Raw genomic sequence first — 23,337 nt, 5'->3', positions numbered from 1 at the left:
AATATACTTAATCCATAAATAGTTTTTAATAGTAGCAAGTACAGCCAGTGTTGAGGAGGCAGTGAAGTAAAGAGCAGCTACTGTACACTCTTTTTCATATCTAGTGACCATTGTTGTCCCTTTAAAGTAAGAAGTGTAGAAAGCAGAACGCCTCAATGCAGTTTCAATACATGAAAACAAAAAAGGTAAGTCTATAGGATTCAAAACAATATACAAAGAATTCACATGACAAACTGTAGGGAAGCTCTGGTTTCAAGATAAAACTTAGGAAACAGACTCCTGTGTATACATTGCTGCTCTATAATTAAACCATTACACTAAAATATAATGCTGTTAACACAGCATAATATTAACAATCAGTAAAAAAAATAGGAACTGTCATTGCCTAATGCCTGACTTCTTTGGAGTACTTTTTACACATAGATAACTGAAAGGCTCAAAACACAGCAGTAACAGCTTTTCAAAACATTGTGATAAATTTATTTCACCATTTATTCTGACACAGCACATTTAAAATAACATTGTTTTTTTAAATCTTTCAGGCCTCTGAATAACTACAGCAAGCCTGAGCCCCTTGCCATTTCCCTGCCCCTACTTACTTCTCTTAAATTCTCTGAATTAGTAGTCTACTCTGCTAATTTGAGGTGGATGTACCTTTACTGGGAAGTTCTCATGCCAGAACTCTTCTTCGTAGGCAGTTAGTCAGAGCATTTGTCTCTAGCATGCAGCATTTTGCATGAGTTTATAATTGACACAATAGCCACACTGTAGTTGGTGGTAGATGACCAGCTTTACAGCTGCACAGCATATTGGCAGGTACGTTAAAGAGTAGTAAAGAGTACATTTGTAATGAAGATTTTACATATAATTATAGAGTGTAAAAAACCCAATGACTTACCTGCGGAGATAAGGGACTAAAGGTCACATCGGTGACAGATTCTGTGTGCCCCTTCAGTTTATGTGAAAAAGTGCTTGAATGCATTTCATATATGTAAGCCTAAAAAACAATGAGATTATATTTTCACCTTAAAGAATTATCTCACATTCTAGAAGCACTAAGTTACAGTATAGGAAGACTGAAGATTCAGCCTACAAAAAAGTTAGAAAACTTTTATAATAGCTAAACAGATATAAAAGTCATCAACATCTCAGAATTGATTTCTGTAATTCAGGATAATTTAACAAATGCTTAAGTTAACTCAAATTTTAAAAAAGATATTTAGAAAGAGTAGTGCAATCTTTTCTTCTTAAATAAAAAGCCATTAGGTATATTTCAAGTAGTCAGGTAAAAAAATGACCCTTTTATGATATATTTTAAAGGGTGTTCTTTAGAATTTAAACCCTTTCTTCCAAGTAGAAATATGTAGAATCCAAAACCTTCACTTCCAGATTTGAAAACTCTTGTGTTTGTCGCTACATTAAACAAAAATTTTACAGTAAACAGGAAAAAATGTAGGTCTTTGCAGTTTTTACATGAACAGCATAGAATTCAGTGACAAATCAATATTATGGATGATGTGGGTATCAACGACAAAAAGCATACTGCCTGACTTTGCTTCTTAAAGGAAAAAGGGAAAAGTGCTTTACAAGGAATAAATTAAATTTAGTAGCAAAATAATTATATTTTTATTGGTACAGCCTCAAATAATGAAAAAGTGCCAATGCAAAACTGCATTAAGAAACCAATTCAAATTTCAGTGAAAGTCACAGACATACTGATACTATTAAAATGGTTGGGTTGTGATATTAAATAAGCATTATCTTACATAAACAAAACAGAAAATGTTTTATAATAAATCCTGTAGTATACAGTCCTCCAGAAACACTTGTGAGTGTCACATGCAGGCATATAGGATTGGTTTAGATTGTGCCTTATCTAGTAAAAATAGCAATTATTTGCAGGATAAGTCAGACAGTATGCACACACAAGGCATATAAAATAAGACACATAACATGCAGAAAATATGCAGACTTATTTGATACATTATAAATAAAATGTGTATCTCAAAAGAAAGAATAAATTGTAAAGCATGCAAAGAATAGTCAAAGACAATAAGCCAAACTTCACAGTTTGAACTTATGAACATGGAATTCAGAGCAAAGCCTAACATAAACTAAACCAATTGTGCATGGACACTACTACAACAAAGTATTACTCTGTGACTTAAGTGTTTTGTTGATAGTACTCTAAACTTAGTTTAATCATTCAGGCCCAAGGCAGCTGAGCTTCTTCCCCTAGCAGATGGCAAACTGCTGCAAAATGTATGTCCTGAAAACTTGCTTATCTGACAGTCTTCCCAATTTATGGACAGATTCATGGACCAGTGCAGGTCCAGAAAAAACACTTAATGCCTCACTCAGAAAACAAATCCTATCAGCCAACACCAAAGATTCTCTAGTCAAACCAGCACTGAAGAAGCACTGGATAGTCCTCAGTGTCAAATATTCCATTCATGACCATATTCACTAAAAGACAAATTTGGATTCAGTCCAGGATATGGAATTATAACTGTCTACTGGCATAAATGAAGTACCTAAAAGCAGACAGTAGTGTAGGTATCCCTTTTTAACCTCTGGATTTTTTGTAGCTTTCCACACAGATATTGCCATACTAACTGGGAAAGTAGCAGAGTCCCCAGTAATATGTTAAAAATCTTTGCTTCCTTCCTGAAAAGATACAGGAAATGCTTGTTAATTGGAAATTCTGCCTTAAAAAGACCTTCCTCCCTACTTTTTAAACATCTCAGAAAACTGATAATAATAATATGTATTTGATTACTAGTAACGTAAGGGCAGCGATTTTTTTTATCTGTTTTTTTTTAAAACTTACAGTCATACTATGGCTACTGTGACTTATGCCACTTGGGACATGATCAGTTCACAGGGGAACAGATAGGTATGGGGAGCCCAAACAAGCTAAAAGGATGAAATGACACAAAGGAAAGCATTCTGATGTGTCTATAGACATGAAATTATTTTCTCTGATGGAAACTGCAAGACCATGTATTAGTAAATTCAGTCTGTACCCAGGACTGCTCAAGTTCTTGATTTCTCTATACAGAAACACTGTGATTGCTGTTTGTAAATACCTCCAGCTAGACACAAGATTCCTCTTCATTGACATAAAAATATTGAGAGGTAGTGTTGGTTAATTGCTACACATCGTAAACAGATTACAATATTGCCAAGTAATTAGGCTTACACAGAGAAGGTTTCAGAGTTCTAACACAATAGCACCCTCCAAAATGCCCCTTATTTTATAGAGCCACATCCACCATTTCTCCCCCTTCCATCCTGGCTTTCCATTCTCCACTCTGATGATACTATACCATGACTCACCTGCTATCAAAATTAGCAGATGCTGACGCCTATGTGTTATTTCAGTAACTGTAACATTGTGCTCCCTTCTTCATAGCCAAGCTTTGTCACTCTGTATATCACCTGGCCCTACTGTCCAGACTTCCCTCCAAGAAAAGAGTGACCTTTTTATTCCAGCGAGGATGAGGTGTAGAGACTGCAGTCAGGTTGTACTTCACCACCACCAGCACCACAGTGCCAGAGCAGACTGCAGTGGTCATAATCATATAATTAATAGGAATCTGCAAGTCTCAAGAAAATGAGATATGAGATGCTGTAGAAGTCCATATACCAGGGAGACTCCAGAAAGAAGTTGAGTGAGTGGAGAGCAAGAAGCATTACAAGCTGCACTGCAACCTCCAGAACAGGATATTCCTCCACATCTAATTAACTGAAGAAAGAGGGTATTTGTGAAAACAGGGAGAAATAATTCTTATCAAACAGCCCTCAAAAATCTTGTGGACCTCTTGTCAAAATGGTTCAACAGTATCACAACACTCAGTAATGCCATGACACTTTTTCGGTGTTTGTATCATTAAAGATTCAAATCCTATTCCTCATAGCTATTGTACACATGTCCATCCCCTTTGGAACTGTGGGAACAACCGAAACAGGACAAATACATCGTGTTCTTAACGTACTACAGAACTTTGTTAGATATAAGAAACAGAATAGAACTGATTGAGGAAAATACTGGAGAGAGTAAAATCAACTCTCAAATTCAGGTGTTTGGTATGTAGCATAAGTCCTCTGGACTTTGCACAACTGACACATGGGAAGCTAGTAAAAGAGACTTACAAAACTCCTATTGTGAGCGATTATTTCCATTCACAAGCTAATTACTCTGCAATTGCAAGTTTTTGGAATGCCTGCATCAGTTCTTCTGCATATACTAAGACCAGTCTTTGGCAGAGAGGCAGCAGACAGGACTGTGCTTTCTATCACTCACCATCTTTTCTCTATCTGGCCCCAAATTGCCGTACTGTCACTTTTCCTCTTCAAGCCTACTCTCCTCCTTTCCTTTCATGGAAGTAGAGACAATGAAAAGTCAAAGTCAAGAGCACACAATGCTCTGAATTACTGATCTACAATGCCTTCCAACAAATTCTGAGCTACGAAGAAACATGGCTTCATGTTTTAACCAAGAGAACTTACCACGGAGAGACATGGTTAGTGAAGCTGAAAATTTTCCATCATAATCTAGTGGTTTACAGAACTTTGCCAAACTTATCCAATAAAAATTAATTTTCCATCCCAGGTTCTCAGTTTAATTTGGGAAGGAGAACATTCATTTTTGGCTTAATCTTTATTTCCCCATTCCTCTCTGTAAAATAGATGTGACAATATTTCCCTGGGGTGTTTTGATGATAAATCCAATGTTTATGAAACCTAGGTATTCTAGTAGTTTACGCTCTTCCATACAGTTCCTAAATCAACCATTTGGCTCACACCCTTCTTTCAAAAAATGCTATGAAGCAGTTGTGCAACTTTGGTAGAATCTAGGAAGTGTGTATTCAGTTGTTTAAAAAGAATGTTAACTAATCACACTTCTCAACCTAAAAAGCATTCAAACTCTTACCTCCCACCTTTCAAGAAATGATTCAAAGCCCTGAGGAAGAGGTTAGGCTGGGATGTAGCATTCTTCTGAATTGTCACATTGTGTAACAAGATTCACTGGGTCAGAGAGAAGTAATGACAAGCAAGTACAGATGAAAGCCCAACTGTAGCTAAACACTGAAGCATTCATGAGCATGGGAAAGATCTTTACTCTGATCTTTACTATAAAGACTACTTTTGCATTGAACAACTGATAGACAAAACACACAGAACATAGGTGGGAAGACAACTTTCCCACTGTACTTCATTCCTACAATTCTATCCTAACAGAACTAGTGTTAAGCTTCTTTCTGATACTGTTTTTCTAGCCCTATAAATCTTAAATATTTAGGTGTGGTGGTTCACCTTAAAAGAAAAAATGGCAGAGTCTCTAAATATATCCCAGAATAGTTTATTATATTGTGGCAGCTATCATATTCTCTTCTTGTGCTTTTAAGGAAAGTAATAGCAAATATTTTAAATCAGAGTAATTTTGACATGTAATACAACAAAATCTCATTAAAAGAAAAACATCATCATAAAAAATTGTATAAAAACAGCTTCTGTTTAAGTAACTCATCACAGATATTTGCTAGCCAATAATAGTCTAAATTCTGAGAATAAAATGTTAACTTTGTGCAAGACTGAAAATAAACTTTTCAGTAAATTTATTTTTAACCTCAATAATGAAAGGAAAAAAAAGAAAAAAAGTAACCCAAAGGAAATTGTACTTTAACAGAAATTACATTCAAGTATTCATAAGAGGAATAACTCCAATATAAACACTCTCCCACTATTACTCTGCCACCATTCTAGTTTTACTACATTTCTGATGCCATTCAAATTGTTTTCCTATTCTATACTTATTAGATAATTTTAGCATATTCTTTTCTGTAGAAATAAAAGAACAGTAAGTGAATAACAAATGATACCATAACACTAGCCATAAAAAAAAAAAAAAGTATTAATTCAATGACAGAAGAGCAGCAGATTTTCAGCAAACCAAATGTAATAAAGAAAGCAAAACAGTCTAGGAAGTACTTAGAAATACCCAAAATGCATATGTACATATAATCTATTATAGACTTTAGCCAAAGTCAATCCCTTTTTTATATATTAAGACCAATTTCTTGTAATAAAAATACTGATTCAGTAGATACTGCTATTTCCTTTCCATTTCTGTCCAAGGGTCAGCCAAAAGTAAAAATCATTTACCTGTACCAACAGTTTCCAAACAAGTTTTCTGCACCCCTAACCACATACTTACATGTGTTTCCTTTCACTTGAAGTTTGAAGAAAATTTGGAGTATTCAGTTTTCATTAACCCACAGTGTTAGAGTGTATTCAGCACCTTACATGTGTATACAAGCTTGTTCTTTCTTCTTTAAATTTGTAGCAAGAGACAGGGAAGAAGGGCGAAGGTCCCTCCTTGAGGGAAAGAATTTGTAGCCAAATGGAAAACTATTTAATTCTGCTGCATTGGTAGAGAGAGTGTGTTAAATAAATTGACCCTTTATCTGCAGAGCTCCACTGTAAATTTTTTCCTCTGTTTTCTTATACTCTGTCTTCAAAGCAAACTTGTCCCCATCTGTTCCCGCTGCCCCCGGTCCAATCCCTGGCCATATGCATTTGAGTCAAACTACTTACCCTCCTACCCCCTTCTGGGAAGGGAAAGAGGAGCAGCAAATCAGAACAAGAAACACTGAAAGCATAGCAGAAAAATTGTCCTTGTTATCAGCTCCTGCACAAGGACCAGAAAAGCAACACCAGTTTCAAAAAACACCTTTTGTGACTGCTGTGGCTTTGAACTGGAGCACGTATATTGCAAACAGATCACAGGGGAGGTGGAGGGCGGGGGGGAAGACGCTGTTATCCAAGATACCTAATTTGACCTTACACAAATAGAGATATTTTTTTTCTTCAGAAGTTTTGCATGGATTGGCCAAAGTCATCCCTTTCCTGAGACTGTTTTTTCTAGTATTTCAAATGAACTGCAGAAGATGGAAGTGTTAAAGCCTCTTGATAGAAAAATAAGTAGTTTTACTCACAGTTTTATGAAAGATATCTGGATTTATTAATAAGGCATTGGTCTTCATTTACCTCCGTTAGTGCCATCAAACCTGGTGCACACTCCTACACTACATCATATAATTCCTTGGCTTGCATTTCACCATCCCCTGTTTACACTGGGGCACATCTTCCACTGAACCATGTATATTTCCTCAATCTCAAGCTGAAAAAGCACCTGAACTACTTATACTAAAACTGAAAAATAACAATCAGCCTGGAGCAGACACCCAGCATGGAAAGTTTCAGCCCAAAATGCTCTCAATTATAAGCCTGAAAACAGAGTTATAGTGGAAAGTGTTAGACTACCTTAACTATAGTCATCAGCGCCAAATCCACACATAATAAAATAGATTTCACAAGCATCCTAAGCACTGATTAATGCTCTTCAGCACCAAGATATCTTGTACGCTTGCCACGTGGTAGCATGGAAAGGCTACTCAAGCCTATCACCAAGACACTGAGTATAGTATACCTTCTCAGAGTCCCTTCCCCTTCTAGTGCCACTTATGGACGCTGTATTTCTGGTAGTGACAGGAAACTGCGTGCTACAGCAGGATCCCAGTTTCCATCTGAGTTCCTTTGACATAATACAAAAGGAGTTAACAGTGAAAATTAATAATGCTCTTTATTATTAAAACAGTTAATATTATCAAGATGAATCATCTTTCAAGGTCCAGGGGATACTTCTCAATGTATCAGTGTGCTGGCAGTTATAGGTAACACAGTTTGAATTTTCCTCACTAAAAGAGATTACCTAAACAGATCTAAACCATATCTCAGATTCGCCTCTGTAAGGCACCCTTCTTAGAAGCTTCAAATTCATATTTTACCTGGGTTTAGTTTCTATGTAGTTAGCCAGTTTCAAAGTCTCACGTATACAATTGCTTTTATTTGTCTGCCTGTGCAATTTACGTAGCACCAAACTGCTGTATTTAGGTTGTGGTTACTTTTATAAGATCCAGGTTTGGCAGAGTGTGGAATTATTACTTGAAGATTTAGTTCTAAGAAAATTTACCTGACCTCTCATTATGAAGCAGCATGGTTGAATCTCACCCACTCTGGAGCTGGATCTTTCCCAACTACTGCTAAGACTCCTTTCTATATCAACTATACCAATAATTGCATTCCCTGTTCGTGTACCAGTGTTGACTGTTTGACAGAAATACTGCAAGATGTAGATGATGCAGATGATCTTCATTCAGATGTTTAGGCATAACAGGGAATTTCATTAGCTTTACAAAGGATTACCCCACCTTAATAAATTTGCAAGCATAATGCAACCAATTAGTGGGATTATACCCATATGTACCAGCGATACCCAAAATTCAGCTGCTGTCAGTTGTAGACTAAGAGGTATACATATAGAAAACACAAGTCCTATGGATATAAAGCTATATATATCCACTCTTAGCACCTCACTGCTGGATGAATTCCAAAATGAACCTTGTATATTCATATCTACTTAGACTTCCTGTTTTGCCTAAATTTGAATACAGTTTATTTTCCACAAAATTACTTTTCTTTAGCAAAAAGGCTAATTTCTCATACTTCCACTTAACTCTCAAAAGTATTACCAAACTTAAACACTACAGCCTCTTAAAGTTCAGTCTGACAGGCTGCTAGAAAAAAAGGTGTTCTGTAGTAGTTAAATAAGCACACATCCATAGCCAGCAGAAAATCCTCCATTACTCTCAACTGCCAGTCTGGTTTTATGGGGGTCAGGTCTGAGGTGCAGAGGCATAGATAAAGCAAATAGACTGACCTGACCAAGAAGCACACAAGAGCAGCTAATATGCTCATGTTCACTTCATTCCACTGTTCATAAAATCATCTACCAAGGGTAAGATTTTCAATCATCTTCAAAGGTATCTCAAAGAGACAGCAAAGTAATGACACACTGTAAAGTCACTACTGTATTAATAAGAAGCAATATTTATCTCTTCCCTCCTAGAATAATAGGCATAAGAGCCAACCATGCTACCAAAGAATCCAAGAAACTGAGGTTCAAGAGTAACAAAAAATTGTGTTCTTCTTAGGAAGGAGATAGATTTCCTCCAGCAAGAGCTGGCAGAGAGGTAGTTGCAGTCTCTGCCATTCATCCTCTGCCATCGATTTCCTTCTGCCAAGCAATGTCAGTCCTGGTTTTTCCACAGTAAACATTAGTAATGTTATTTTCTCCCGATTTTTTCTCTAAAAGACTATCTTAGTTAAACAATACAGACCTATAAAATAAACCTTGAGCAATATATAACTGGGAAACCAATGACGCTGAAAAGCTAAATACCCCAGATAGCCCCTACCGCTGCTTCATATAACACATTTTGTTCTGCAAGCCCTCTGGTATGAAGTGTAGACCAAGACAATAAGTACTAGACAACACCACTATCAGACCTTTCTAAAAGGAAATCTTCAGTACAGAAAATATCCTGCTTTTCCAAATCCAGTATTAAAGTCAACACTACGGCATATTCTTGTATCAAAGATACATAAACATCAGCAATACCCCCAAGATACACTCCCAAGAGATAATGAACTAAACATTCTGAACTATTAGCAAGTCTTGTCTCCCCCATTTACATACGTCCATACCAGCATATCTGTCTCAACCTCCTGCCTCTTCCCTCATCTGTAGTCTTTTATCTTCCATTCATTAGTGTCTAAAAAGTTCCAGTGAAATTGTGGTCTCAAAGGGAGAATGACCAACCACATAATTTCATCATTCACATCTTGGGGTTCTTGGTGTGTTTTTCTCTTTGCTATCTAGACCCTTTTATGCAATTTTTGACCTAATCAGGTATAGTTTTGTAAGCTTATCACAATACTGAAACACAAGGGTGGAAGCATTTTGTATAAATAAGATCAGAGTAACTGATCACATAGGTAACAGACCTGAGCCACAGAAAATACTAATATCTTTAATAATATATATATACAGCTATAGCAGTCAAGAAATAGATCATAAACTCCTATGGCAATGATTACATTAGAAAGTAGTGCAGCGCAAGAGGAGCAGATGTATAGAAAAAAACAGTGCTGGCAACCCAAACTCCAAATGTATTTTGGTGTTTTACTTTGGGCTGTCTTACCTCTGATGCTGTGGACTGAACACTGTTAGTATATAGAGAACATTTGGTTTGCTCAAGGAGTTGCCTTCACACCTCAGCCTCACCTGAAAGGAATCAATCTGCACGATCCAAGACTGTAATACAAATCAAAGCACTTTAAATGGGGTGGACTGGGAGACATGCTTCAAGAAGAAGTGTGCTCACTCTGCACCAGTGCACCATAACTCATACACTAGAGAAAATAAGGGGGAGAACTTTAAAAAATTTAAACTACTTCAAATTATAGAGCTCCTTTCACTATGGCTTCTCAAAGACAAAATATATGAGGCAGAGTAAAGTAGATGAAGAGTTTAATACATAGCAGCATTGCATTTTGAATGCATTTATGATTGACAAAATAAGAAATAACACATTTAAAGCTGCCTGTCTTGATGTAAGATGTTCTGGATTTGGCTGGGATAAAATTAATTTTCTTCTCAGTAGCTGGGTGCCGTACTGTGTTTTGGATTTGGTGGGAGGATAATGTTGATAACATGCTGATGAACTGTTCAGTTATTGCTGAATAATGTTTATACTAAGACAAGGATTTCTCAGTTTCCAAGACCCTGCCAGTGAGAAGGCTGGAGAGGCACAAGAAACCGGGAGGGGACACAGCCAGGACAGCTGATCCAAATTAGCCAAAGGCATATTCCATACCATAGAACATCATGCTGATTTTGTAAACTGAGGTGAGTTGGCCAGGGCCTGTGGATCACTGCCTGGGGACTGGCTGGGAATCTGTCAGCAGACGGTGAGCAATTGTATTGTGCATCCCTTGTTTTTTCCCTTCCCTTTGGATTCTAGTCCTCTCTCCCTCCCTCTTCTTTTCATTATTATTATTGTTAATGTTTATTGTTGTTATTATTATCATTATTATATTTCAATTATTAAATTGGTTTTATCTCTACCCTCAAGTTTTACTTTTTTCCCTAGTTCTCTTCCCCATCCCACTGTGGGGCAGGGTAGAGTAAGAGGCTGTGTGGTACTTAGCTGCCGGCTGGGGTTAAACCATGACATAAGAATAGATAAAAATAAAATCAAGAGTTCTGCTATATAATATTTATTTCTCTTGTCCTTATCAAATAAGTTATTAGCCTAATCCAATAAGGAAAGCCATAAATCTATTATGTGATCTGAGCCAGTGAATTTTACGACTAAACATATATCTGGTAACAAAACGTTAGAGTATATTGCTCAGTAGGACTGACTTTCTATTTGGAAGATCAACTTCTGTAACTATTTAAAACTAAGGTGTCAGCTATAAACAAATTATACAGTTTGTGTTTTGCCAGATACAGAGTCTTGTATCTGAAAACAACTGAATCTGCAAGCACTATCAGATCCAAGTTTGCATCCAGCCACCACTCTCAGATTTGCAGAATTCTTTGGATATGCCCCCTGATCAATATGCTTCCAGCATCACTCACATAACTGGATTTTACTCTAAACCCAGTTTTGCACAAATGTTAATATTCAGGGGTTAACAAAAGCTTGGTACACTGGTGTTATGTATAAGCATCAAACTGCCTTACACTGTCTCCTGTTACTCCTTTCAGTGTTGATGCCCTCTGGAGAAGAAGAAACAATCTTCCTACTCTTTCTAGCTTTGGTGTCTTCACAGCTGGAAGGCACAAATTCAATCTGGGATTTAGAATGTGTTTCAAAGACAATGTTGTAGGCAAAATCCTATACTTTGATGGAAAGTGTAAATAAAATGGAAGATAATTTCATACGTTACCATTTATTTTTGCTATCGATGTAGCAACCTGTTATGCTGAAAATCTTCTGGGTTTGCAGTATGGGACAGTCGGTGTGAACTGTGAGCCCAGGCTTTGGGATTTGGCATGAGCACAGTTTTATGTTAGCAAATTCCATTTCAGCGCTAGGGTCAAAATGTGCCCCTTAGTCTACAGCTCAAAGAGAGCTAGCAAGAATGAATCTGAAAACAATTAAAGAGCCAAATCTTTATTTCTGCGTTCCCTACTTCATTTCTGGAAACTTGGAATTTATTCAGAGAGCCCTAAGGTCTTCAAAGACAAAAATGAAGAACTTAATTAGACATGAAGTAAAACAGCTAACTGGAACTACATGGAGCACAGGAAAATATTAGCTATTTCTATTTCTAAAAGTAGCATTTCACACTCTCCAGATATTTTTGTCCTTTTAAACTAAGATTTCTTTGGTCAACAAATGTTTAGGTAAGAGTTTTTGTACAGAGCCCAGGAAAATGGAAATTTAAACCCAATGAGAGTATTTGTCCAGCATCCTTAATACTATCATCTGATAGTCAGAAACCTCAAAATATCCACTTGTAAAATAGTTAGAAGTTAAGATATTATGTGTATTCCATTAAGAATAAGTCAGCCCATGTAATTTGTAACCTTAGGCTATTTAAGATGAAGAGAAGATCCGATATTAAAAATGTTAACTTTGTACATTTTCTAATCACAATGAATTATGGAAAGGATAATCTCAGTTCAAAACCAGGATCCTGTGAGTGCCTGCTTTGATCAGACTGTCAGGTCCTACACAGCTCTTGACAAAGGTTCTCTTAAAGAAATTGGAGTACTCAGGGAAACACTTTCAACCCATGATTTACAGTATGTACAAATCTCATACTAACACACACAAAAGCAGTTCAAATAACAAGTGGCTACTTCAGCCACACAGAAGCTATACCAAGCTGCTCTCATAAAAATATGTCATATACTTTGTAAGTACAGAAAAAGGCAGACAGAATTTGTACCTCTGTTTAAAATAACATATTTTGGTTTTCTGATTGTATGCCCTGTAGAAATATGGTTTTGATTTTGCTATTAATCAATGCAGCCAACATATTCCTCTCTATCAAACACTTCAGATATTGTGAAATATAAAAGGCAGTTTAAGATTAATGTCTCTCAATTATATTCCAATTCTGCCTCTTTTGGCTTTAAAATCAATCATATTTGTTAACCACAGGCTGCAAGCATTGCACTTCATAAATTAAATGCCAAGATGATTGAAGATGCAGTTGCTAGTCAGTGGAAAGTTACATAACTTATTTCCAGAATGCTTTATTTCAAGATAACACTTTGTATCCACACTGCTGAATTTTTATGCAGCTTTCTGAATTCCAAAGAACGTTCAGTCATAGAACACCATCTGCAAAAATATGCGGCTTTCTGATACTCTTAAAACTGTTCCAGTCGTACATCAGTCCACTTGTCAGGATGTTATCAGTTTAACAATATGAATGGATTGTTCGGTGCCATGATCAATTTTCTTTTTCAAAAGGAAACACAAAAGTATATCCAGTCTCAACACTTTAAAGAAAAGCCTTCTAAAAATGCCCCAAAACTGTATTTGTCCTAACAGTACAGCTGTAGCAAGAGTCCGAAACTTCACTCAGTTTTCCAGAGGGGACAACAAGAACAATGAAAGTTCTCCACAGATATACGATGCAAATTATGCAAGATTCCAACCCAGAAGCCACACTAAAAAGTATTGACTGGCACTGTGCCCACCAGGGATCACATGCCAACTGGAGCAGGATGCAGTCCATCTATTCAGCTTCCTATGACAAGCAACTATGTGCCAAGAATTTGGAGTAAGGGCAAAATCATGCTCTATACCTTTCTTTCCTTTTATCAGCAGTAGTACCAAACAACAGCCTTATGCAAAAAAAAGAGGACAAAAGGTTTTGTGACTGCACCTCTTTTCATGCTATTCAAAATCAATCTTTATTAGTAATCTTGATTAAATATATCATATAGGTGAGCTGAGATCAATATTACATGCACTTTGTTTCACACATAAAGCAAAAAGCCTTTCTTCTGCATTGCAAAATACATTTTCAAATGTAAACTACCAGAAATTTGAAAAATATATTTTATCACGCAAATGTCAAGAACACATTAGCTATTGCCAAATCTCCAGCAATCTGCCAATAAAACCTCTAACCTTCACACATGATTGGAACTAGTATTTCAAAACTAACCACAACAGCAAATTCCTCCTGTTCTGAATGTGAAGTTGACCAGAAACCCTGTGTCATAGCCCTGATGAGTCACCTAAAAATACCTAAAGGAAAGTTAAACAGCTGTCCTACCCAGATGTTTTGAAAGGATGTGCTTACAATGAACCCAACCTCAGCCCAGTTTCAAAGGCCTATACTACAAGCTAGCAATGATCTACCTCTTAGCAAACAGCAAGAAAAATATTGTGCCAACAGCGCAGGACTTAACAAATGAAAATTAGGTGCATACTCAAAAAGGTAGTAATACACTTTAACTCAGGATTCTTTGCTAAGTGTAATAATTAAAACGTAGTTGACATTGAATGAGAAGATAACCTGTCTGGGGAGGAAACACACACAATCAAAGTTATACCATGAATTATGGAAAGTTCTAATTACAGCTGAATGACTTCTCATTTTGTATTCAGCTGACCAGTTCACAAGAAACCAGTAATAAAAGATTCATCACCCTGTATTTGGGACCTTAAGTGACTTAATGTGTAGCTGCTACACAGTTCCTAGTGGTCAGATACATACACACTATGTAAAGCTGCCATACAGGGGATACCATTTTTCCCACCTTTGATGGCATGTGACAATTTAGAGTCAAGCACTATGAAAACTTTTAGAAATGAGGTTTTAGCAATTACTTTGAGCACTAAGATTTGCTTGTTCAAGGATTTTTCAGGCAAAACAAAGAGCAAACAGATCAGGAATCATATGTAACTACTACATATAAATGAATTACATGAAAATATAACAGACCTAAGTTTTGCATATTGAGCTGAACCCTAGAAACACGCATAAAAAGACTACTTTGTCTACCATATGAGTAGCTCGTATAATTCAGGAGGAAAATAAGCGAAAACACTACTTACACATTTGTCATCTGATCCACTGGCTAGAAACCGTCCGCAAGGAGATACTGCAATTCCACATGGATAGCAGCGGCTACTGTGCCCTTTGAAACGACGTTCACACCTTCAGAGAAATTTCAGTCTTATTAACACCAACTAAAAACTAGCTTTTTTACTGCCATTTTCATGAATCCCGCTGGTCTCATCCATTTTTCTTAGTCTACAAATTTACCAAGGCAAATCCACAAATTAAAATTTTAAATATCCCTGCAGTAGGATTTTGACAAAACTGAAATACCTTAAAGAATATTAGAAACTAAAAATAAAATGAACGCACAAAATTATCCCAGGACAATGGCCAAAACCATGCTTTGGCCTTATTGAGTTTACAAAGATAGAAACAACATTCCTATTTACAAATGAGGAGCTGCAATGCCTACCATTGAGCTACCCCTTGTTAGCCATCTCAGCAGGGAAAGCCAAACTCCCCTGCATTAAGGGGAGGGTGTTGTGAAAGCCAGTCTGTTCTGTGAAGCTTTAGAAATCTCCCTCAAGTAATTTATATCAAATGAATATCCAGTATGTGGAATCAGAACACAAATATTTATTGCTTGCTCTTCTTATACCTGAATCTGGATATTTAATCTGTGTTGCTCTATTTAGTGCACTATTTTATTGGATGTGGAAAATGTGAGAAAGGCAATATCTGAATGAGATTCCAAACTGATAAATCTACTTATCTACGCTACAACTGTAGATAACTTCTTACCTATCTGTGTTAATACAGTCTAAAGAAAAGAATGCATTTAAATTTAACACAAGGAATTAATTTCCTACTTTTCATGTTAATATTGCAAGGTAGCATTGCAGAGTAAGTTTTTGACAGCTGAGCACACTTGTCCCATTTAAAAATAATAATGTTTTTAATGAGATGAAGATTAATATCCATCTAAAAAAATCCATGACTCTGAAGAACTGATATCTTTGTAGTCACTATAAAACTGAGGAACGAAGTAGTAGTTAGAGTTGCTTAAGTGTTAAAGGACATTTTAATACAAGTTTAAACCCATTCAGAATTATCATTTACATATGTATACCTCATTTCAGAGCTTTGTTTTTTGTATCTACAAGGTATCATTTCAAATCAGACATAATAATCTATGTTATTCCTTTGGCTTTTTTATGAATGCTATCAACCTGTCCTGCTCCTTACAAAACAAATACATATACTTTTCCATAATACAGATGTCACACATTCTTTTTTTATATATGTGCTTGGTCCAGGAACAAATTTTAAATAGTAACATCTCCTGCCAGCACCTGTGATATACACTTTTTCCTGGCCAGTGAAATCACAGATGCTATGTTAATTCAATTGACTGAATCCATGTGCAGAAATCTCTAAATTTTTATACCACGTTGTTCTGTCTTAGACATACATGTATGTGCGGGAATGTGCTGAATGCCAAGTTGATTTCGTTCACCCAGGTGAAACAGGACTACTTAAACAAAAGCATCACTTTGTGACTGATCCAATGTCTATCACTTACTAAAGCATAAAAACCCGACACTTCTGAATGCATGAAAATACACCGTTTTACAGAGCCTAACTCTGTACTGTCACCTAACTCTAAACTTTCAAAGATAGTACATACTTGGCTGAATTTCTGTATAAAAAAACCCTACTGATACCAATGGACATTTTAGGTATATAGTAACCAGACCTTTCACCTCAAGCTAGTTCTACTCTAAAACTGTTTTAAGTATTCCTATTTAAGAAAACACTACAATTCGAAGAGAAGCAACTTGTGAAGACAGTCAATTACTATGACTAAGATGTAAAAACATTCTTCAACGTCAATTTGCACATCATTCTTACATGAGTATTCAGAGACTTTCAATAACCAATGGCTGCATTTGAGTCACTGAATAACCTGCCTCTATTCAGGCTTCCTATGGACGGTAAAGAATACTAGCTACCTCCGTCTCCTTGAATGCAGCATTTAACATATATGACTCCAAAGGTTAGGCAATGGAGGACAAGTCACAGAATACATATTTGATTTATACTTTCAAAGAACTTTACTTTTTGCAAGATAACTTAAAAGAAAAAGTAAAGGGTAGCATGTTGTTCCCATACCACAGCATTCACAGAATCACGTAATGATTGCAGGAACCTCTGCAAGTCATCTTGTCCAACTTCTCTGCTCACCTAGAGCTAGTTGATGAGGACCATGTCCAGATGGGTTTTGAGTATCCTCAATCTGTAAAACTCCACAACCTTACTGGGCAACCTGTGCCAGCACTCAGTCACTGGAAATGGTTTCCATAATTAGTTGTTCTATTACCTTCCTAGGGATCAAGGTGAGGCCGACCAGTCCATAGTTCCCTGGGATCTCCTTCTTGCCCCTTTTTGAAGATAGGAATGGCATTTACTTTCATTCTGTCTTCAGATCTCTCTCCTGATGACCATGATCTTTCAATGACACTTGAGAGTGGCCTCACAATAAACATCAGCCATCAAGGAGCTGGAGGCACACTTCAAAGAACACAGAGCTAGGCTCTCTTCAATGGCACCCAGAGACAGGACAAGAGGCAATAGGCAAAAGCTGAAATGCAGGACACTCTGAACATCAGAAAACACTTTTTTTCTGTGAGGGTGACTGAGCACTAGTACAAGTTGCCCAGAGACATTGTAGAACCTCCTTCCTTGGAGATATTCAAAAGCCATGTGGATATGGTCACGGACAACCAGCTGTACCTGCTTGAGCAGGGGAGTTAGACAAGATGACCTCCAAAGATGCCTTCAAACTGCAATCATTACGTGATGCTGATTAAGCAGCAAAGGCATTATTATAACTTTGGGCAAGTCTGTCTTTCAAACACCTTGGACAGACAGAAACAAAAATGAAGCACAATGTGTTTCATCTCTCTGCTGTTCTCCTTCATGGTCAGATGTGGCATTGCAAGATTTTGCCCTCAGTTAGGCTCCCACTAAACATTATTAATTGTGTAGAGTAGATATCTCCCACAACTCAGCCTCAAGCATGTTTTTTATTGTCTCTGCCAGAGCCCCAGTTGTATTGTTTGTGATTTTCAGAGTCCCCCAAAAAATACAGTCCTTCTCAGTGCCTTTTCTTATAGTCACATACAGACAATGTTGATACAAATATTTGAAGAAAAAGGTTCTTTTTAATCTTATAATTGTAAGATGTAACAGCATCCCATGAAAGAAAATTCCATGAGAAAAATAAACAAAATACATATATCCTCTGTCTGACCTGAATATGCCTTCAGGATCACCCTTCTTCCCGAAGCAGAGCACTGGCCGTCAGGACTAGTAAGACCTCATTCTCAGGACCTGTAAAAGCTAACTTCCACAATGAGGTGTTTCTTCTTCACAGAAGAGTCTCCTAACAAATCACTGCAAACAACTTCCTCTCAAAAGAATTTGACTTATCTGCACCTGTGACCGATAAATCACTTACTCCACCTATAGATGGATGCATAAGAAGTAACAGGGTACTGTTAACAGGTAATTTCCAAGGCTTTCACTAATCTTTTCTCCGCTATACCACAGCAATATAAAGCAATGTCTGAGTCACATGACAATGCTACTGTTTCTTGTGCTACTACAGCCACAATAATCAATAACATCCTGGATTCTATTTTCTTAATTGTTTTCCTGTTCAACTTTTCCATTATAATCAGGGTGTATGTTCTATTACAAGTATAACTACCTCCCCATCCCCTCAAAATTATGCTCCAAAAAGACATTTTAAAAAACTAATTCTGATTAAACTTTTCACAGAATCCACTAGGAACTTTGTTATACAATCTATTAACTCTAGATATCTCCAGGTATCACAGCAATGGAAAAAAAGTGGATAACAAATCTTAGAATAAATAGATAGGCATTGTATGCATAACTAGCTTATTCTAGGAGTTCTCATATTTCAGGCTTTATTTTTTCTTTCTCCCGTGGTTTGTGGGTTTTTTTAAGTAGCAACAGGTGGTGATCAAACTTATTTTGGATATTGCAAGCTTTATGTGGCCAGCTGGCATGCTGTCCAGCCTCCTAAGAACGCTTTTCTGGTCAGAGCTTTACAGGGGTTACCATGACAAACATCTGGTAATTGCATGGGACAGCGAACAGCCAAGTTTTTCCTATGTTCTCCATTGTACAGCTTTTAGTCTACATTCCAAAATATGTATCTTTTTATATTGCAAACAATTTGCTGAATATCAGGGAAAAAAAAATGTAACATGCTTTCTGTCTTTGTAAGAGAAAGATACCAGAATGGCACGTGTCTATAAATCAGGGAATGCTCTCACAAATCAGCCTATTTCATTCCAATTGCTGCATTAAAAAAAAAAAACCAACCTTGACTACAAACCAAAGTCGTCTTTTTTTTTAACCACTTTTCCTTGTATTCTATTACTTTGCCTCAGCACTGCGGTATTCATTCAGAGACCCTTCAGTACCAGGAGATCCACTGAGGCTCTAGAAAATCTGAGTATAGCTTAACATTAGTAGTAGCTACCTTAGACGTTCTGTACACATGGGTTTCATTTTAAACATACACCAAACCCTTCACATCCCTATGTGTGGGTTGAGTATGGCTCAGCATGCTTTCACCAACAACATCCAGCACAGACCACATTCTCCATCCTGTACACTTTCATGCATCCCTAGTCCCAAACTTGGAGGAACTCTAGCCCCTGCTTTGTTCCTTTTTCCCTCAGAATCCAGATAGCAAGACTCAAAGCTCCATGGAAAAAAAGATGACAAATCATGGGATCATCACATTCAGAAAAGACCAAGAATTTATCACATTCTGAGTATGTGTATATGTGTATCTTGCTCAGGATGACGCCAAGCAAGTTACTTCACAGTGGACATGCAAACTGAAAAATAACTGAAAATTGAGGGGCTATTCGTTCAAACTGCATATCTCACCCTAAGGCTCAAAGTGTAACTGTTAGAATATGTATGAGATGAGTTCCATGTGGCTGCAGAAATTCTACTAAAATATGTTGCCAGGGGAGCTTATGATCTAGTTGCACAGGATCATAATATTAGTTGGAGATTTTACCTTAATGTCTAAAACTATCTTTATACAATTGGCAAATCTTTTCAGAGACTGATAGAGGGTGAAACTGATTTTCCCTGGGAGTGTGCATCAAAGCATTATCATGCATCTGAATATTCTGCAGAAGAAATTCACTATGTCCAAGTAGTCCAATATTCTTCAAATATCTTCACAGTTGTCCAATAAGCACCCACTGCCTTTATTCCAGGGGAAAAAAAAAAAAAAAAAAAAAAAAAAAAAGATGAGGAATGGCTATTTCAGCAGCAAAGAACATAACAGCAGCTGAAATTCTGTTCCTTTACTGTTCAGAGTGTGAGTCAGAGGCAGGCTGCTCCTGCCACCAAAGATGTTAGTGGGTGGTGCTTGTGAGCTCCTCCCAACACCTTGTCTCTGCCAATCCCATAACCTGCATCAGTAATTTAGCAGCTGTCACATCTACCTCCCCACACCTACCATAGCAGCAGCCCAGACCTCTAAACTGGGCTGTAATAACTCTTCCCTGGTGTCCCTACCTCTGGGTAAATAACAAGCATATCTGACAGCATAGTGCAACTGTCCCATTCCTTCCTTTTAAATTAATTCCCAATTTCAGCTGGTTTTGTCCATCCTGCTCTCTTATTCAACATTACATCGGTTCCCCCAGCAAGTTTCCCATTCCTGTATTTCTGTGGCAAGTAGAGAAGAGCAAATGCTAATTTCATAGAATCACAGAGTCACATCATGGTTGAGGCTGGTAGGTAGCTCTGCAGGTTACCTTATCCAACCTCCCTGCTCACACAGAGCCAGTGGCACTTCACTGATGCTAAACAGATGGGAAGCGTCACCTCCCTCGGCCTGCTGGCAGCAGTCCTCCAGATGCAGCCCAGAACATCATTAGCCTTCTTTGCCACAAGGGCACATTTCTACTTCACGTTCATCTTGGTGTCCTTTTCTGAAAAGCTGCTTTCCAGCTAGTTGCCCTCCCAGCATATATTGGTGTCTGGGGGTTGCACTTGGTGCCAAGGGGACTTTGCACTTCCTCTTGTTGAACTTCATAAGGCTCCTGTCAGTGCATTTTCACAGACTGTTCAGGTACTTCTGGATGGCAGCACATCCCCCAGTGTATCAGACACTCCTGAGAGTTTTGTGCCACCAGCAGACTTGCTACACTCTGCCCCATCATCCAGATAGTTAACGAAGATGTTGAACAGGATTGGAACTAGTACTGTTGCTCCCTGGGATACACTGCTAATTACTGGCCTCTGGCTAGATTTCATGCCACTCGTCACCACCCTCTGAGGTTCCCATTCAGACAGTTTTCAACCCTTCTCACTCTTCATCCAGCCCATATTTCGTATGCTTCTCTATGAGGGTGTGATGGAAGATGGTGTTGAAAGCCTTACTGAATTCATAGTAGACAATATCCACTGCTCTCCCCACATCTACCAAGCCAGTAATTTTATCATAGGTGTTTATCAAATTAGTCAAGCGTGACTTCCCCATGGTAAATCCATGCTGACTACTGCTGATTAATTCCTTGTCATTTATGTCCCTGGAAAGAGTTTCCAGGATTAACTGCTCCATCACTTTCCCAGGGATTGAGGTAAAGCTGACCAGCCTGTAGTTCCCTGGGTCCTCTTTCTTGCCCTTCCTGAAGGGCCTTTTCCTCAGAAATTTATAGAAAGCATGTCTTCTTCCTCAGCTACAGATAGGAACAATTATGAAATAGATATTGTAAGGTGACATTTTAAAAACACCCAAGCTGCAGCTACAAAGATAACTTGTGCCTTGTTTCATCTCATATTCTGCCAAATGCTAAGTGTCTTAGATTGTCTGCTGTTGATGCAGGTGGTCCTCCTTCAAAGGGAAGGCAATGGATGATCAGAGCAGAGAAAGTTTTTTCATAGAATCACAGTCACAGAACATGAAAAGATCTGAGCAACTCTTCACTCACTCAGAAATGTTTCTGAGACAACCTCTGCAAAATCAGTAAATCTTTATTCAATTTTTAACCTAGCTTGAATGATCAGCAGACTCAAATGTTGATTGTGCTCACAATCTAGCAAATACATCAGTGTATGGCTTCCCTGCACAAAGGTATTGATCTTGCATTACTTCAATCTGTTCATATAATACAGTACAGAGCCGTGTATATATTACTTATATTACTACCCCTTTCAGAAGTAGAAGGCATTATTTCAAGTTAGGAGTATTGCTTAAAACATTAAGCAGCTTTTGGGTTACAATTAACTACGTGGATCACATGCTTGGTAATTACCAGGACCAACTTATCAGCTCCTTTTTTTTTGGAGCAGAAACAAAAATAAAAACGTCACAAGGCATTCCTTAGTGTGCATTTTGCAGACCTACGCACCTTATGTGAGAAATAAATGTAACTGCGAATATGCACATCGTAGTGCAGCAAGAGCATAGCTACTACAAAAGGAGAAATAAATAGGAAGCCAATGGTGGTCATGGCACAGTGTTGTCACTGACCAGGGCACCGTCCCACCACAACTGAATAGGGTAGGCAGAGTAGTATGCTGATAACAAGGTCCACTGGCAATCCCAGAAAAAGAGAGGTGATGAACCAGGTCCAGAGTCCATCCCAGGAGTCCAGCCAGGAGCAGCAGCAGATGGAGCCAGATAGATGGCTGAAGGCAAGATTGGAACATGGTTCCCCTGGAGAGTGGATGCAAGGCAAACTACCTACAGAGTAGGTCAAGATCCATGCAAAAAACAAGGCCAGAGGCAGGACTTGAGACCTGTACACTGACAACATCGTTCAGGCAAGGACTAAATGTCCAGGCCTGAGCTTAAATGTAGCTCCTGAAGCAAGGAGCAGAGTGTGCGTGGATGGGGGTCCGAGGCTGGTCAGGGCAATTAGTGCCCAGTGGCATGCTCAGGGACCTCACAGTGCAGCCTCTAACTTGAGTAAAGATACACCTGAAAATCTGAGACCAAGCCAGGCCATAAAATTAGTGTCACAAAGAAGGATGAAGCTTTACTGCACCAGGACTTCAGCCACATTATACTGATGAGCAAGGCAGGTCCACATCAGTGTCTAAAAGCTTTGCAGAAGATCTGAAATCTGCCTTGGGGAAGAAAAGCTTATACTACTTCACATTCTAGAACCTCTCAGGAAAGTGACTCTTTGCTATGAATCTTGCAAGAGAACAAGCAAACTGCTGCAGAAATCTGGACAGCTGATTTTTCTCAGTATCAGCCAGTCATGAAGATGAGGGTATTCATGTAACTTTGTCAGTGAATGTGAGCTGGTGCTA

At 37.8% G+C, this 23,337-nt stretch overlaps 1 protein-coding gene across 1 annotated transcript in view; it reads right to left on the bottom strand.

Annotated features, from left to right (window-relative positions):
* Window positions 1-23,337, bottom strand: part of WDR27 (WD repeat domain 27) — a 130,550-nt gene that overhangs the window by 58,843 nt on the left and 48,370 nt on the right. The window contains exons 22-23 of the mRNA XM_056344721.1: window positions 15,003-15,105; window positions 899-997 (exon numbers count right to left, since the gene is read on the bottom strand). Of these exons, the coding sequence (XP_056200696.1) occupies window positions 899-997; window positions 15,003-15,105 (202 nt within the window). The remainder of the gene's footprint in view (window positions 1-898; window positions 998-15,002; window positions 15,106-23,337) is intronic.

Source organism: Falco biarmicus, chromosome 6 (genome assembly GCF_023638135.1).
Source record: "Falco biarmicus isolate bFalBia1 chromosome 6, bFalBia1.pri, whole genome shotgun sequence".
NCBI classification, from domain to species: Eukaryota; Metazoa; Chordata; class Aves; order Falconiformes; family Falconidae; genus Falco; species Falco biarmicus.
This window is presented reverse-complemented; position numbering and strand designations above follow the sequence as displayed.